The 15,937-nt window shown below is 56.5% G+C and overlaps 1 protein-coding gene across 2 annotated transcripts in view; it reads left to right on the top strand.

Moving 5' to 3' along the window:
- The window catches only part of CRAMP1 (cramped chromatin regulator 1), a 45,098-nt gene that overhangs the window by 24,984 nt on the left and 4,177 nt on the right, over positions 1–15,937 (top strand). The window contains exons 7-20 of one of the 2 annotated variants that reach the window (XM_055409130.2): positions 2,919–3,004; positions 3,504–3,627; positions 4,601–4,682; positions 5,151–6,284; positions 7,396–7,573; positions 9,417–9,598; positions 9,677–9,751; positions 11,227–11,308; positions 12,240–12,344; positions 12,454–12,632; positions 13,170–13,232; positions 13,731–13,962; positions 14,716–14,880; positions 15,470–15,615. In XM_055409130.2, the coding sequence (XP_055265105.2) occupies positions 2,919–3,004; positions 3,504–3,627; positions 4,601–4,682; positions 5,151–6,284; positions 7,396–7,573; positions 9,417–9,598; positions 9,677–9,751; positions 11,227–11,308; positions 12,240–12,344; positions 12,454–12,632; positions 13,170–13,232; positions 13,731–13,962; positions 14,716–14,880; positions 15,470–15,615 (2,833 nt within the window). Of the gene's footprint in view, positions 1–2,918; positions 3,005–3,503; positions 3,628–4,600; positions 4,683–5,150; positions 6,285–7,395; positions 7,574–9,416; positions 9,599–9,676; positions 9,752–11,226; positions 11,309–12,239; positions 12,345–12,453; positions 12,633–13,169; positions 13,233–13,715; positions 13,963–14,715; positions 14,881–15,469; positions 15,616–15,937 lie in introns of both variants that reach the window. The other variant, XM_055409129.2, reaches the window with a different exon arrangement.

Genomic DNA, 15,937 nt, shown 5'->3' with positions numbered 1-15,937 from the left:
CCAGTATTTTTGATGAATTCAGATGGAAAACTTCTCAGCACAATATTAGCAAACCAAATCCAACAACATATATAAAAGATCATATTCTACAATCAAGTTGGATTTGTCCCAGGGTCCCTAGGATGGTTCAACACATGTGACTCAGTCAACGTGATTAACCACATCAGCAGAAGAAAAGACCATGCGGTCATCTCAAATAGATGCAGAAAAAACATTTGACTCTCACCAAAGTAGGTATGGAGGAAACATTTCAACATAATAAAAACCAATCTTAACAGACCTATAGCCACATAATGTTGAATGACGAGAAGCTGAAAGCCTTCCTGTTAACTTCTGGAGGAAGACAAGGATCCCACTCTCATCATGTCTATTTAACAAAGTATTGGGACTCATAGCCACAACAGTCAGACAGGAAAAAGACAGAAAAGGCATCCAGACTGGAAGGGAAGAGGTAAAGTTGTCATCATATGCAGATGATATGACTATATAGAAAACCCTAAAGACTCCATGAAAAAGCCACCGGAACGTATAAAGTGAATTCAGTAACATCGTAGGACACGAGATTAATATACAGAAATCTGTGGCATTTCTGTATGCTGAAATACCAGAAAGAGAGTAAAAATAGCTTCTCAGCCTTTGGTTAAGGTCAAGGGTAGAAAGAGTAAAACCGTGCTTAAAATCCCATGAAAAAGAAATTAAAATTTTAGAAATAAACCTGACCTGCTGCTGCTGAGTCGCTTCAGTCGTGTCCAGCTCTGTGCAGTCCCAGAGATGGCAGCCCACCAGGCTCCCCCGTCCCTGGGATTCTGTAGGCAAAAACACTGGAATGGGTTGCCATTTCCTTCTCCAAAACTTGACCAGGGAGGTGAAAAATTTCTATTTTAAAAACTATGAAACACTGATAAAGGAAATAAAAAATGATTCAAAGAAATAGAAAGATATCCCATGCCCTTGGAGTGGAGGAATTAATATAGTTAATATGGCCATACTGCACAAAGCAATCTGTAGATTTAACGTGATCCCTCTGAAATTACCCATGATGTTTTTCACAGAATGAGAACAAGTAATCCTAAAATTTGTGTGAAACCAAAAAGACCCAGAATTGCCAAAGCAATCCTGAGGGAAAAGAGCAAACTTAAAGGCATAACCCTCCCAGGCTTCAGACAACACTACAAAGCTACAGTAATCAAAACTGTGTGTGGTCTTAGTGTAAGGACAGACCTTTGGGTCAGTGGGAGAGAATGGAGAGCCCAGAAATAAACCCACACACCTATGGTCCATTCACCTTTGAGAAAGGCAAGAGTGCACAATGGCGAGAAGACAGTCTCTTCAGCAAGTGGTATTGGGACAGCTGGACAGTCAGTCACATGTAAACCAATGAGGTTAAAGCACACCTTCACACCATATACAAAAACAAACTCAAAATGGCTTAAAAACATAAATACAAGACACAGCCCTATAAAGCTCCTAGCAGAAAATATAGGCAAAACATTTACTGAAACTGTTGTTCAGTCACTCAGTTGTGTCCAACTTTTTAAACCCATGGCCTGCAGCACGCCAGGCTTCCCTGTCCTTCACCATCTCCTGGAGTTTGCTCGAACTCATGGCCATTGGTAGAATCTAAAAAAGAATACAGATGAACTTATTTACGAAACAGAAATGGATCCATAGATGTAGAAAACAAACTTAGGGTTACCAGAGGGTAAGGGGGTGGAGGGGTAAGTTAAGAGTTGGGGGTTAGCAGATATACAGTACCGTGTGTAAAACAAAGAAATATGGAGTTATTGTGTAGCAGAGGGAACTGTGTTCATTATCTTGTAGTAGTGAAATATCTTGTGAGAACTGGAAAAGAATGCATATATGTATAACCTAATCTCTTTACTACGCTTCTGAAACTTAACACAATATCGTAGTTAAATTTTTAAAACAGGTAAAAAAGCAGTCATAAAAGCAATAGGTATCAGCCTTGAACCTTTTGTAAAACATAAACCTGTGTTTGTTCACCAACCATTGGGTGGCTGACCAATGCCTTTTCTTAGGGGCTTGCTCCACAGAGTCTTGTGGTGGTTTTATTTGGAAGTTCTAGCCAAGACGCGTCATTTGTGATTTCCTGTTTTCAAGTGCAGCAAGAACATAGAGGCTGCAGGAACCTTCCGGATCACCCCCAATCGTTTGTAATTGTCTGGCCCACCTTGTTTGGCCTCAGTCTTGAAGACAATCTACCTTTATTGAGTATTGCCAAAGCATACCAAATGTGTTTTTAGAGGAAGCTATTTTTTGTGGCTTTTTTCATTAGTTAGTATTTCTTTATGTAATTTGAACACTGTGTAAATTGCTGCCACAGCAGTATTCAGAGAGAGAGTCACCCACAGCTATGACATGTGTGGGGCAGGCCCCACTGATTCTGGGCCCGTTGCAGGTCAGTGCGGGGAGCATAAGCATATAGCACCCCCACCTGCTGGCTTCCAAGATCCCAGCCTCCACTCGACCCCCAGTGTGTTCTGCAGAGGCCTGAGTGACGTTCCTGATGGGTAGAGATGGGGTGGGTTGAGAGGTCACATAGAGTTGGGTGAGCCCATCTGCTCTGGGGCGGGGGCGGGGCGGGGCCCCCCGGGAGCAGGCTATTGGGTGGGCAGTGGTGGGTGCTCGTCGCCAGGCAGGAGGGCAGGGCACGTCCTGAGCGGTGGGCACCCCCTTTGTGGCGTGCTGCCTGTTCAGGGAGGTCCAGAGCCAGCCTTGTCGTCTATCGTGTTACATCTGCCTGCCTGCAACCCTGGGAGTTTCTGCAGGGGCCCCCTCATGGGGCCGAGCAGAAGCCGCGGAGGCCAGGCTGGGTGCTCGGCTGGGGCCCTCCCTACTGCACAGGGTGGGAGTGACTCTACTCTGAGGCCTCAGCGCTCCTTCAACCCCTCTCCCAGGGCCACCACAGTCCGGTACAAAGGGAGGAACCTGCGGATCAAAGCACCCATGTGCCGCGCCCTGAAGAAACTCTGTGACCCCGATGGTACGTCAGACGCAGCTCTGCTGGGGCGGGCCAGGCTGGTCGTTAAGGGCCCGTTCCCACTGGGGAGGCTTGCTGGACAGCTGCGTTTAGTGATTTCCAGCCTGAGCTGGAAACGTTCCACGGTGTCCCATGGCAGCCGAGCCTGGGTGGTCCACTCCTTGACTGCGACTCCAGGCACAGTGGTGTGTACACTCAGGCATCTAGTCCAGCTCTGAATCCCCAGCCGTCCTGAGATGGCGCATCGGAGGTGTCAGGGCGAGTCTCCTGTGGCCAGGCCGGGGCCTGGCACAGTGGGTATGTGGTAGCTGTGGCAAATGTAGAGCTGCTCCTCGCCCTACCCCGCCTCCAGCTTTCCCCAGGGCTGCTTGCCCCTCCTCTCTGGGGGCTGCTTGCCCCTCCTCCTCTCCTGGGCATTTTAGCAGTCTGACCATGAGCTTCACCTTATCATCGAGGTCCGTCTGTGCCCAGACAGATGGCTTAAAGCCCCTTCCTATTGCAGGCCTGAGTGACGAAGAGGACCAGAAACCAGTGCGCCTGCCCCTGAGAGTCCCTGTGGAGCTGCAGCCACGGAACAACCACGCCTGGGCCCGCGTGCAGAGCCTCGCCCAGAACCCGCGGCTCAGGTGAGGTGCTCGATGTTTGGAGGGGAGCGAGCTGCAAGGGACAGGGCTAGAGGGGCCCCTGGGGGAGCAGCAGCTGCCCCCAGTGCCCCAGCTCCCCCTGAGGGTAGTGTGAGGGCTTCCTTGGCCTGGGATCCTTGGACTCCAGGGCTGCGTTTGTGTCACTGGCTGGGGTTTTGCAGGCTGACAGCTTCAGGGTCTTCCCTCTTTCCCTGAGACCAGCTTCCTTTTTTCTTGTGCCGTGTCCCTGATATGTGTCTGGCTATGCACCTGGCACCCAGGAATGGGTCATTCTCCAGTTCTCATTATTTTGTAGATTAACTGTGAGCTCTTTTAAGGTCTCATTTCAGGGCATTGGGCACCTTCACAGTGTTGTACAGCCGTGACCTCTCTCTAGTCGCAGAAATTTTCATCCCCCAAAAGGAAACCCCATGCCCACCTAACACTCACTCCCCATCCCCCTGCCCCTTCCCCAGGCCCCACCAGCCTCCCTACACTGGTCCTTATAGATTCACCAGTGCTGGACGTTTGATGTCAGCAGAAACTGTGTGTGGGTCCTTTCTGTCTGACCTGTCTGAGTGAGCATCATGGTCTCAAGGTTCATCTGTGTCGTAGCCTGGGTCAGAACTTCATTCCACCCATACGTATTTATTTTCTTGGGCTTCATTAAGGCTGGACCCACTCTGACCCCTGAAGGAGCTGGTAGGAGAGAAGGGCCGTTGTGCCAGGCCCTGTCCTGGTTGAGGCCTTGTCCTGTAAAGGGTGCTTGGGTTCTCTTACATTTTTTTTTTGCAGTTTCACGTGGGCCTCCAGTTTTCTCAGTTTAAAGGGTTGATGTTAGGAAAGGAGCCAGGGGCTCTGCAGGGACAGTGTGGCTCGGGCCTTGAGCCTGGTGGCATCTTGCCACCACAGCCTCCAGGACCCCCAGGAGGCCCCGCACGTCCCAGCCCCTGCCTCTGTCTGTCGTTCTGTGCAGAATGATCGTGGAACTGCATCGGAAGGTCTCCAGCCTCATTGAGTTCCTGAAGCAGAAGTGGGCACTTCATGAAGTGCGAATCGTATCTTTTTCTTACTGAAGCAACCCCCAGACCCCACAGCACCTGCTGCCTGAGACTTGGGGGCATCTCCTTCTCAGTCCTGGCTTTGCAGCAGAGCCCTGGGGTGTAGCATTTGGGCCATCAGGTGGTGTAGAACAGAACTAAAACCCACAGCCCTTTGTCCTCTGGGCTTGAGGTCTGAGCCCCCTTTGTGGCTTCCTCGCAGTGTGAGAACTCTTGTCACAACAGTGCTCCATGCCTGATTGGCTGCCGTGTGGCCCACGGGCTGTGACCAAGGCACCCCTGCCAGCAGGTTGAGGGTAATGACTGAGGTCAGCTCTCCATCTTCATGTCCTGCGCAGTCCCCAGCGCAGAGGGTAGGTGATGGGTGTGGGACCCCTACAGAAGGAAGTGCCCATCCTGTCTCCCCGAGGCCCAGTGGCCTGGGGGTGCGAGCTGCCACGGGTGGATCCTTGACGGTGCGCTCAGCGGAAGACGCTGGAGGAGCGGCAATTGCAGGACTCATTCTCAGAGCCGACACAGGAGAAGGTGGCGCTGCACTTGTTCCCAGGAGAGAACTGCACCGTGACGCCGCTGCCAGGTGTGGCCCGCGTGGTGCACTCCAAGGCCTTCTGCACGGTGCACTGGCAGGAGGGCGGCCGGTGCAAGCAGAGCGCCAAGGACACCCACGTGCTGCCCCCAGCCCAGATCCTGGGCATCCAGAGCGGGCAGGGCACTGCCAGGGGCCAGCTGAAGTGCCCGAGGGCCATTTCTGAGGCCAAGGCTGGGGGGCGGCCCCCTCCCTCCACCGACGCCTCACAGAGCTCCGGGGAGAGTTCCCCAGAAAGTGCCCCCGGGGAGGGGGCTCCTGTGAGTTTCAGCAGCCCAGACACCTCCGACAGGCTTCCCCCGGGGCTGCAGGATGCTGGGGGACGGCTTGAGAAGACCCCAGCGGCCGCCGCTGCAGAGGGCCAGGACGGCCCCACCCAAGAGCCTGGGGCGCCGGCTTGTGCCTGCGGCCAGCTCCCAGATCTGGAGGACGAGCTGTCCCTGCTGGACCCCTTCCCTCGCTACATGAAGTCCTGCCAGGACCTCATCATTCCCGAGCAGGGCCACCGTGCGGACCCACGGCCCACGGCCTGGCCGTCCCCAGAGGCCCGCGGCACAGAGCGGGCTGACCTCGCCCTGACCAGGGCCCCGTCCCCTGTCCGCGGCCCGCCCGGCCTGGAGCCTCAGCCCAGCCCTGGGCTCCAGCCAGACGTCTGCACTAAAGACTTGGCGGACATGCCTGCAGAGGAGTCCCAGGAGAAGATGAGCCCCTCGGACCCTCCGCCTCAGGGCCAGCCCACCACCAAGCCTCCGAAGGACGTCCCGGCCAGCCGGCTGGCCCAGCAGCTGCGCGAGGAGGGCTGGAACCTGCAGACCTCCGAGAGCCTCACGCTGGCTGAAGTCTACCTCATGATGGGCAAGCCCAGCAAGCTGCAGCTGGAGTACGACTGGCTGGCGGTGCTGGGCCCTGAGGCCCCAGGCCCCCACGCCAGCCCCCCACCCACCACCCTCCACAAGCAGCGCCTCCTCAGTTGCCTGCTGAAGCTCATTTCCACTGAGGTCAACCCCCGGCTGGTAAGTGGGGTCCAGAGAGGAGGGATCAGCCTCGGGGCAGGTGGTCAGGCCCAGGGGCTCTCAGAGGAGCTGGTCCGGGGCTGGCCTGTGGTTCCCTGGAGTGGGGTAGAGTGCACAGTGTGGGCAGCCAGGGCCCTGGTGCCCTGTGGTGCAGGCCCTCATCCTGTCCCACGGGGCTCACACAGGCTGCGCTGTGCCCGGCTGTGGGAAGGCCACTGTGCCTCAGCGTGTGGGCCACGGGTACGAGCCTCGGATGGGCGCAGGGGCAGCGTGGCCCAGAGCTGGGAACAGGGCAGGTTTCAGTGTGCTTGGGAAAGGCCTTCCTGGGGGGACGGTGGGGACACAGCTGGAGTACAGGGAGCAGAGCTGGGTGGGGGCTGGGCTGGGTGGAGTGTGACCCAGGGACCTGGTGGGCAGCTGCCTGGGAGGTGGCTGGTTGGAGTGGTCTGGGGTTCCTCGCCAGGCTCCTGCTTGGGGGCAGTGGCTGCGATGGCCCTGGGAAAGGGTGCCCTGCTGGGTGGGTCTTACCAAGGCCAGCGAGCAGAGCCCCAACGTGGGCCGGAAGAGTCAGCTCTCCTGGCAGGAGAGCAGTGGCACTGGGGGCTGGGGCGGTGAAGTCACAGGCGTGGTGAGTGGAAGGGGGTGCCTGTGTGGTGGGGGCCCAGGCACTCGATGGCAGCTGGGCTGGCGGGGGCCGTGGCCTCAGGCAGGCCCATGAAACCCCTGAGGTGGGGGTTTTGACTCCACAGAGGGCTCTTTGGCTGTGCTTGTGTTTAGCTTTAGAAATTACTCTTGTGTTTCTTTTCTCTAACTCACAGAAGAGGCTTTAAGAAGGTGAGTCCCTGTGGCTTGCTGCTCGGCGTCCCCTCCTGTCACTGAGGGGGACAGCCTGTCTGTACCACCGTGGCAGTGAAGGCAGAGGGCTCCCAGAGGACAGCAGCTGTTTCCCTGGGGGCCTGGGGCGCTGGCCATGTGTCATGGCGTGTGACCTCTGGTCCTCTGCTGTCCATCCACACTCAAGTGTGTTTCTGTGCCTCTGCCCCGGGAACTTGCTCCAGAAGCATCGTCCATGTGCCGAGATGGCCAATGTCCCGGCTCATTTCTGTCCCAGGCTCCAGAGACGAACACTGGCTCCACAGCCTCCATGAGGCCTGCCCAGGAAGAGCAGTCAACAACGCCACCAGGAAAGGTGGTAACCGTCAGCTCCCGCAGCCCGCGCTGCCCCCGAAACCAGGCTGCCCTCCGCCACAGCAAGGCCTTCTCGCCCAGCTCTGTACCTTGCTCCTCAGGTGAGACTTGGATGGCGACATGCGGCACTGGGCCTGCAGGGGCCTGGGGGCTCCACTGTGTTGGCCACAGGCTGGTGGATGGCGTGCGGATCATCACCGCCTCGTGGGGAGAGCAGGGCCCAGCACAAAAGCCCTGGGGTACTGGGTGTGGGAGCTGACAGGAGATGTGGGGAACCCTGGCCAGTCTGTTCACCTTGGGGGACCTGCCCTCTGAGGTCACCAGGCGCCTCTGTGTCCTGCTGAACTGGTGGCTTAGAGCCTGAGGAGGGCTGATTCTTTCTGGGTCTTAGAAAGTCTGCTTTTCTTTTCCTTTGAAATAACAGAATAGTGAGGCCTTCAGTTAAGGGATTCCCCAACAGCTGAACACAAATCTTGGAAAGCAAGACGGGCTTACCTGCTGGTCCACAGTTGTGTCTGGGAAGTAATTTAAGTTCAAGGTCTTTTATTCGGTTATGTGGCACATAAAACCCCAGGACAGACAAAACTCATTTCCCTAAGACGTCAATTTACTTACTGTTTTTATTAGATAAAAAATACATTGTCGTGGCTGGAATTGTTTACTCTTCTTGAATTTTAAAGAATGAAGCTGGTAGGGTGTCAGGTCCCCTTCTCCTGCTGTCCGTGTTTTCTGTTTCCCTCCTGGTGTTGTTCATTCTCCTGGCAGTGGCCCCCTGTGGGGCAGCCACAGACTCTGAGCCCATTGTCCTCAGGGCAGAGGCACGTTCATCAGAGGTGAACCAGGGTGGTGCCAGCAGGTAGGGTGGTGCCAGCAGGTAGGCTGTATGGTCTTCTCCACCTTCTGTCTGGGCTTCAGTTTTGTGATTCTGTGAACTCTTAAAATATCCACAATTTTCCTTGATTGAGGATGCTTCAGGCTCAAGGCACCTGCAGTTCTAGAATCCTGACAGGCATTGGGAAGAAACAGTCTCTGGACTCATTGTGTGTCGATTCAGCCTCACAGATTTGCAAATAAAGAACAAAGAAAGGGGACCCGTCTCTTCCATGAAATAAGCTGCAGCAGCGGCTGTGATGAAAACAGTGAGCAGAGTCCCCAAGTGTTGTTCAGTTGCTCAGTCATGGCCGACTTTTGCAACCCCATGGCCTGTAGCCCGACAGGCTCCTCTGTCCATGGCATTCTCTAGGCAAGAATATCTGGAGTGGTCGACCAATTTCCTCCTTCAGGGGATCATCTGACCCAGAAATTGAAACCGCATCCCTTGAGTCTCCTGCATGGGCAGGCAGATTCTTTACTGCTGTGCCATGTGGGAAGCCCAGAGTCCTCAAATAGTAGTTTGTAAATATTTTGTCCTTTTATGTTTGGATCTTTTTTCTGTATAATCAGACTAAAACCAAGAGGATCAGCGGACCATGGTCCACAGCTTGATGACTGTAAATGAAGTTTTATTGTAAACTTTATTTAAATAAAGTTGTAAATAAAGTTTTATTTTAGTTACATGGCCACTGGCTCACAGGTTGTCTGTGGCTGCTTTTGTGCTGAGTTCAGCAGAGACCGTGTGCTCAAGGCTGACTTCCTGTCTGGCCCTGTCCAGAGAGCATTTGCTGACTTCTGGTCTAGACTGGATGACTCGGAATGTGCATCTGCCCTTCCACTGAGGTCAGCGGAGGTCAAGGAAAGCTCTGATGTGCTTACTTGGTAAGGATCAGAAGAAGGAGAGAAGGAGAAAAGCAGCTTCTTACCGGATGGATATACAGGAGATTTTTTTCATGGACAGCAGATAGGGTCATTAAGAATTCCTTTCTGATTTCCTTCCTGGTGGACACCCTTCTGCACTGGTGGTGGTGCTCGGGGAGCACTGCTGTCATCCTCCTTCTCCTTCTCTAGGTCTGAGAAACCCTCCAAGGCCCCTCTTGGTGGCCAGTCCTGCCAGCACGGGCAGCAGCGACTCAGATGGTGGCCTTTTTGCTGTCCCAACGACGTTGCCACCCAACAGCCGGCATGGGAAGCTCTTCTTTCCCAACAAGGAGACAGAGCTGACGTTCCGGCAGCACCTGAGCTCCATCAGTGTAAGTGGGGGCCCCCCCGGCTGCCAGGCTGCCCAGGCGCGGACAGGGCCCGCTCAGCCCAGCACTGTCTCCCCACAGATGCAGTCGGACTTCTTCCTGCCAAAGCCCAGGAAGCTGCGGAACCGGCACCTGCGGAAGCCACTGGTGGTCCAGGTCAGCACCTCGCCCACCTGCACGCCTCCTTGAGGGCTGGCCTGTCCCACCGGCCAGGCTGCTCAGGACATGCTGGTGTCCTCCTGGGTCTCAGGTTTACCATGTGAAGTGGGGAAGTCCTTACCCTTTCCTCCTCCTTAATAATTAGGATAGAGTAGTCACAGCGATCGTAACTACCTGAATATAAAGGCAGTCTCAGCATAGCATGAAAACTGTTTACGAGAAAACACAGAAAGTTCTAGGGATTTGGGTTCCAAGAATGTCTGAGATTGGACTATATTTGAGGCTCTCAGAACATCTATTTATAAACACGTCAATGGAAGCAGTTGGCAAGGTTTATGGGTCGGCTAGAGGCCAGACCTCTCCTAGGCTAGTTGTCATGAAGCTCTGAGCACCCATGGATGTGGCCTGTAGACCCACAGGGGAGAGCCGGGTGTGAGAGGCACAGGAGAAAGGGGGCATTTTTACATAGAGGTGATAAGATGAAGGAGGTGACGCTGAAAGAACTGTGGGCTTGGAAATGGATGAATGTTTGTGAATGAATAGTTCTCCTTTTACTAGATGCAGAAATCTTTTGGAATTAATTTATTTAGGAATGAGGGATTGCATCACAGACCTCAGAAAGGAAGATGTATTCCAAGTGCCCAAAGTTTTTTGTGCAGCCTGATATAACACTGGGGCATTCAATTTTTAGTGTGTTTGGTTAAATACGTAGACCCTCCACCCTGGACGAGGGAGCACACTTCCTGGCTTGGAGGACGCGCTGCAGCCCAGCGTCGCAGCCAGGACACCCTTGTGGCCTGCCAGTGGCTATTTTGTATTGTTTGTCAACAGCTTTATTGGTACTTAGGAAGCCTGCCCGTTTAAAGCATACAGTTCAGGGTTTTAGTATGTTCATGGGGTTATGCAGCCCCCTGCTGCGTCATCCCAGAACCTTCTCATGCCCCAAACAGAACCCCGACCTTTTACCTGTACCGCCCCCTCCCAACCCTGGAGCCACTTCCTGTCTCTTGGGAGCTGCCTGTTCTGGGCATCTCACGTAAATGGAATCACACTTCATTTGTGGTTTCTTCACTTAACGATTTTTGTAAAAGTTACGCTGGCACACGGCCTCAGTCCTCAGTCCCTCATTTCCCTGCTGTGCGTGGCTGCTCTCACAGCACCAGGGTGGACACAAGTAGCTGTAACAGAGACCATGCGGCCAGAGCCTACAGGTTCTCCTGCCTGGCCCTTTCAAAGAGGCGCAAGGCTGGCCAGGGATCCTGGGTCTCTCACCTTGTGGACAGTCAGCGCACTGGCTCAAGGGGCCTGGCAGAGCCCAGGGATGCCCCCCCCTCTGCACCCAGAGCTGTTGCGCCTCCAGCCTCCCTGGCTGACACACTCTGTCAGAGTTTCACATCAACAGCCGGCAGCGTCAGCGATGAGCCTGCTTCTTGCAGCCGGTGGTGGTCACTCTGCCTGTTTTCCCTCCACAGAGAACGCTGCTTCCGAGGCCATCTGAAAACCAGTCCCACAACGTCTGCTCCTTCTCCATCCTGTCGAATTCCTCCGTGACCGGTGGGCACTGCGGCTCCTCAGGAGGCTTTCCTTTCCTTGCAGCCCCGACTTGGGGAATCATAGGCGTCTGTCCCCATGGCTCTCTGAGTTACCTTCCAGGCTTTCCTGGGTCCATTCTAGCAACACATGCAGGGGGTGAAGCTGCAGTGGGCCCAGGCAGTGGTGTGGGCAGGCAGGTGTTTTCTGCTGACCAGTGGTTTGCAGGCAGTTTCCTCCCTAGGTGGGCTCACATGGCCCTGGACGGGGTGCTGTGCTCAATTCACTTTAGAGAAGTGTCTCTTGTCCACCCTGTCCCTGATGTCTGTAGGCGTTTAGTGGGCTACATGAGTCCATAGGGTGTATGACTCACGCTCCGCGTTCCCCCAAGCTCAGAGGGGCCCCTGCTCTTTGAAGTGAATCTTTTGCAGTGAGATTCCTTCAGTGAAGCATGTATTCCATGCTTTATCCTATTGGTCTTCACTTCCCAAGACCTAGACAGCAGTCAATGGCTTTTTCTCACACCTACTTTTCAATGGCAGAATGCCTGCCAGGAAGGAGCCAGGTGGAAGAAACAGAATTTTGACCCTAGATCTGAGGCTGTGACCACCTCAGAGGAGCGTGTGACTCAGCTCAGGGAACAGCCACCCTTAAAGGGCTATTCTTGGGGACAACAGCCATGACCACAGCCATTCAGCAGCCCCCAGGAGGCGCAGTGATGCCACTGTCATAGGCAACACTGCTTTCTGCCCATTGGGGCTCTCTGTGACTGCTGACTTCCCCCAGTTGGAAGTGTTGGGACGTTCAGTGGTTTCCAGCTCGGCTCAGCTCTGTGGTCAGGACCGTGGCTGTGCAGGAGACTGGCTGGGAAGGGGAGTGTGTGCAGCCCTGCTGCATGCCCAGCAGCTGTTGGCTTGTGTGGCTGACGTGTCTGCCTCCGCTCACATCCTCACAGGGAGAGGCTCCTTCCGGCCCGTCCAGTCCTCCCTGGCCAAAGCAGCTGTGTCCCGGCCGATCGTGCCCAAGGTCCTGCCCCCACAGGCCACAGGCCCCCTGACCAGTAAGTCTGCGACTCTGCCTGGTGTGTACATGAGGCCTGCGTATGGGGGTCCCCTCCGTGGGCGTCGCGTGTCTTGAGGGCAGAGGCTCGCATGTTGCTCCTTCTCCAGGTGCTATTGACCTAGCAGCTAAGAGTGCTGGCATCATCCCTGGCAGCCCCCTGCCGGTCCTGGATACAGAGGGCTTGTCTGGCATCGCCCCGCTGTCTTCAGATGAGGTGACGGCGGCCGTCACGGGGCCGGACTCCACCGGCCCCCACCAGAACGGAGACCCCCTCCCCGCCGTAGGGGTGAGTGTGTGTAGAGGGCTTCTCCCAGCTGCCACCAGCTCTAGGGGTGGCATGTCAGGGTCCAGTCCCTGAGAGTCACAGCCACAGGCTGAGGTGGTGTGGGACTGCATCTCTGCCCTGGAGGGAGGAGGTCACTGAACAGGGAGGCCAGGGCCTGAGTGAGGCCACGTGGCGCAGTGGGCGAGCCGTGGACAGAGGCAGAGCAGGTGACGAGCCCAAGACTCCTGGCCACTTGGGCGCTGCCTTGGCCCCCTGCTCTGCAGGCGGTCCCTTAGGACCACAGTGCCAGCCCTGCCTGGGTACCACAAGCTCGACCTCTTGCTGTGGCGAGTTGGCTGTAGACTCACAGTCTTCCGTTTGGGGAGCTGCAGGGGGGCACGTTCTGAGAGAAGCGGGCTTTCTTGCCCCCACTGGGAGCGGTTTCCATCCCTCAACCTGTGTTCTGCCCATGAGGAGCTGTGGGCTGGAGCAGCTCTCCCACGGGAGCCTGGTACCAGCTGGCCAGCACTCACTGGTGTCTTCCTTGTGTTGCTGTAGGCCACAAGCGACCCATTCATCAGCATCCCCTCGAGGCAGGAGCCAGTGGCCGACGGTTTTCAGGTAGAGTGTACTGCTGACTGCTGCGCAAAGTAGCTGCCCCATACCCTGGGGAGCGCCAAGTCCCACCTCGTGATCCTGCTCATGGGCCTGGACTTCCAGGCCCAGTGATGCCCAGTGGCCCTGCCTCCCTGCACCTGCCTCAATCATCCACACATGGCTCCCATCTCTGGCTGCCAACTTCCCTCTGCAAACTGGCTTGATCGAGACACAGTCCTGCAGGGACTTAAGTTTTCTGGGCCAGGGAGAAGAGTTTGTCACCTGGGGGTGGAAGCAGGTCCAGGCCACGTTGGCCTGGCCCCTCAACTCTGCGGTCCTCCAGGGTTCCTGGGGGCGGTGATTCCCCAGGGGTGTTTCCTGGTGGTGGAGTGAGTAGCGGCTGGGGTCTCTGCCTCTCTCGCTGTCCTCATCCTCAGTCACTGCTCTGCAGAGCCCGGTTGACTTTTGTTCCTCTATATGGCTGCCTGTTCCGTTGTGTCTCAACAGTGCCTGTCTCCACAGAACCCACCCGTTCTCTCCTTGTCCGAGCTGTCCAAGGCCCCTATCCACAATGGGCTCTCCACACCGCTGCCCCCATCGGAGGCCTCCAGCACCCGGCTCTCCCCACCTAACGTCTCTGCCCTGCTGGACATCTCACTGCCCGGCCCACCTGAGGACGTGCTCTCACAGGGAGAGCCCGCCACACACATCAGTGACTCCATCATCGAGATTGCCATCAGCTCCGGCCAGTATGGTGAGCCACAGGCGCCACTGCCCGCCTCCCAAACTCAGTTCCTTCGGGGAACAGACCTCCCTACCTGACTGCCGCCTCTGGGCACCTTGTTGTCCAGCTCAGCTCTTCTTCTGGTCGTTGAGCCTCTGCATCTATGACGCACCGCCCGCTTTGGTGGGGGCGGCACTGGCAGACAAGGCCCGTGTGGGCGGGACTTGAGCCATGGTGGTCTGGAGTAACTGCCTGGGCTTTGGGATACAGAGGGGCTGACGTGGTGTCTCTGCCCTGGGAATCAGGCAGGCCATCTCCTCACCAGCTCTCAACTGGGGTGATTCCTGCTGGCTGGCAGGTTCTAGGAGGGGTTGGGCTGGTACCTATGGGCTTTGGCTCCCCAGCTCCTGGCGATGGCACCACAGAAGGCAGTGTGCTTGGCACCTGCTGTTCAAGGCCAGCCATGGATTCAGAGCTGAGTCAGCAGCTGGCAGCACGTCATCATGGGCCAGTGACCAGCCCCTTTGAGCGTATTCCTCTCCCTGGGGCGTTGGAGACACCAGGCACCTTGCAGGGCTGCTGTTGGCAGCAACAAGAGGGCTCAGTTGCCACCTCAGCACGGGCCACCTCTGTTGTGGCCATTGTCACTGTCTGATGACGGGTGCATGTCCCTGCTGTTGGGGAGCCCTCGTGGGGTCCTGGGCCTCCCAGCTCAGCTGCACATGCTGTGCCCTCTCAGCCATTCACCCGACATGGTGTCTGATCCCAAACTTTGGTCGACAGGTGAAGGAGTCCCTCTCTCTCCAGCAAAACTGAATGGCAGCGACAGTTCCAAGAGTCTGCCCTCCCCGTCCAGCAGCCCCCAGCCAGACTGGATCGCCTCTCCCACCCACGACCCCCAGTGGTGCCCTAGCGACCCCACAGACTCGTCGCTCAGCAGCTTATTTGGTGAGTCTTGGGGCGCCGGGGTGCACAGAGCCAGCATCTGGACACCCTCAGCACTGGGTGCTCGTGTGTCGGGAAGAGGTGTTAGCAGAAGACCCGCCGGCTTCCATCACCTCCCCAGGGGCGCTCCCGTGGCAGGGCTGGGACCTGCACACTTTGCATTTGTAGAGAGTGGCCAGGGTGTGCACCCAGCTCAGAGCAGGACAGGCTGGACCCTGGCAAGCCAGGTCAGTACCAGGTAGGGCGTGACACCTGGCAGCCCAGAACAAACGGGGGCTCTGGTTTGGGTGGCACTGGGGAGCCAGTGCTCTCCCCAAGTTTCCTGCTCAGAAAGTCACAGGGAGCAGTGCAGAGCCCACATTAAAGAGAAATCGTGAGACTTGGAAACAAGCTGACACAGAGGTGAGGGTGGTGACCACACCGTGGGACACGGTGACACGTCCCTGGGCTACGGCGGGCCCTCCAGGCTTTACCATGGGAGGCAGAGCAGGTGCAGCCTGACGCCTGTATCCAGAGCGCTGTGCACATGTGAGCGACGAGATGCCCAGAGGGTCCAGGCCCAGCGGCTCAGGCCTCTCCCTCCTCCATGCAGCGAGCTTCATCTCCCCGGAGAAGAGCCGGAAGATGCTGCCTACCCCTGTCGGGACCAGCAGTGGCACCTCCCTGCTGGGCCCCAGCCTGCTGGATGGGAACTCGCGAGACTCCTTTGTGTCCCGGTCCCTGGCTGACGTTGCTGAGGTGAGCGCCTGTCCTCACCCCGAGTCTGAGCACTAGCCCCCACCCCAGATTTGCCAGGCCCCTGCACAGAGTGCTGAGTGGGGCCTCTCGGGGGCCGGGCACTGCTGCAGGCCCTGAGCAGACTGGTCAGAGTCCCCATCCTCGCGTGGCCGACTGTCCGGTCCAGGCAGGACCGGCTCTGCCCACAGGACCCTGTCCTGATGCCGGAGGCCCCGCTGTACGCTCGGGTCTCCCCCTCCACTCTCTGCCTCACTTGCTGTCTCCTCCACCGTCTTTGCTGATTTTTGACCAGCTGGCTGCGCCCACAGGGCGTCTGCACCTG

Source organism: Moschus berezovskii, chromosome 27 (assembly GCF_049115385.1).
Source record: "Moschus berezovskii isolate FMDL1 chromosome 27, NW_MosBer_1.0, whole genome shotgun sequence".
Classification (NCBI taxonomy): Eukaryota; Metazoa; Chordata; class Mammalia; order Artiodactyla; family Moschidae; genus Moschus; species Moschus berezovskii.
The sequence above is the reverse complement of the archived record's forward strand: the minus strand, read 5'-3'. Positions and strand labels throughout refer to the sequence as shown.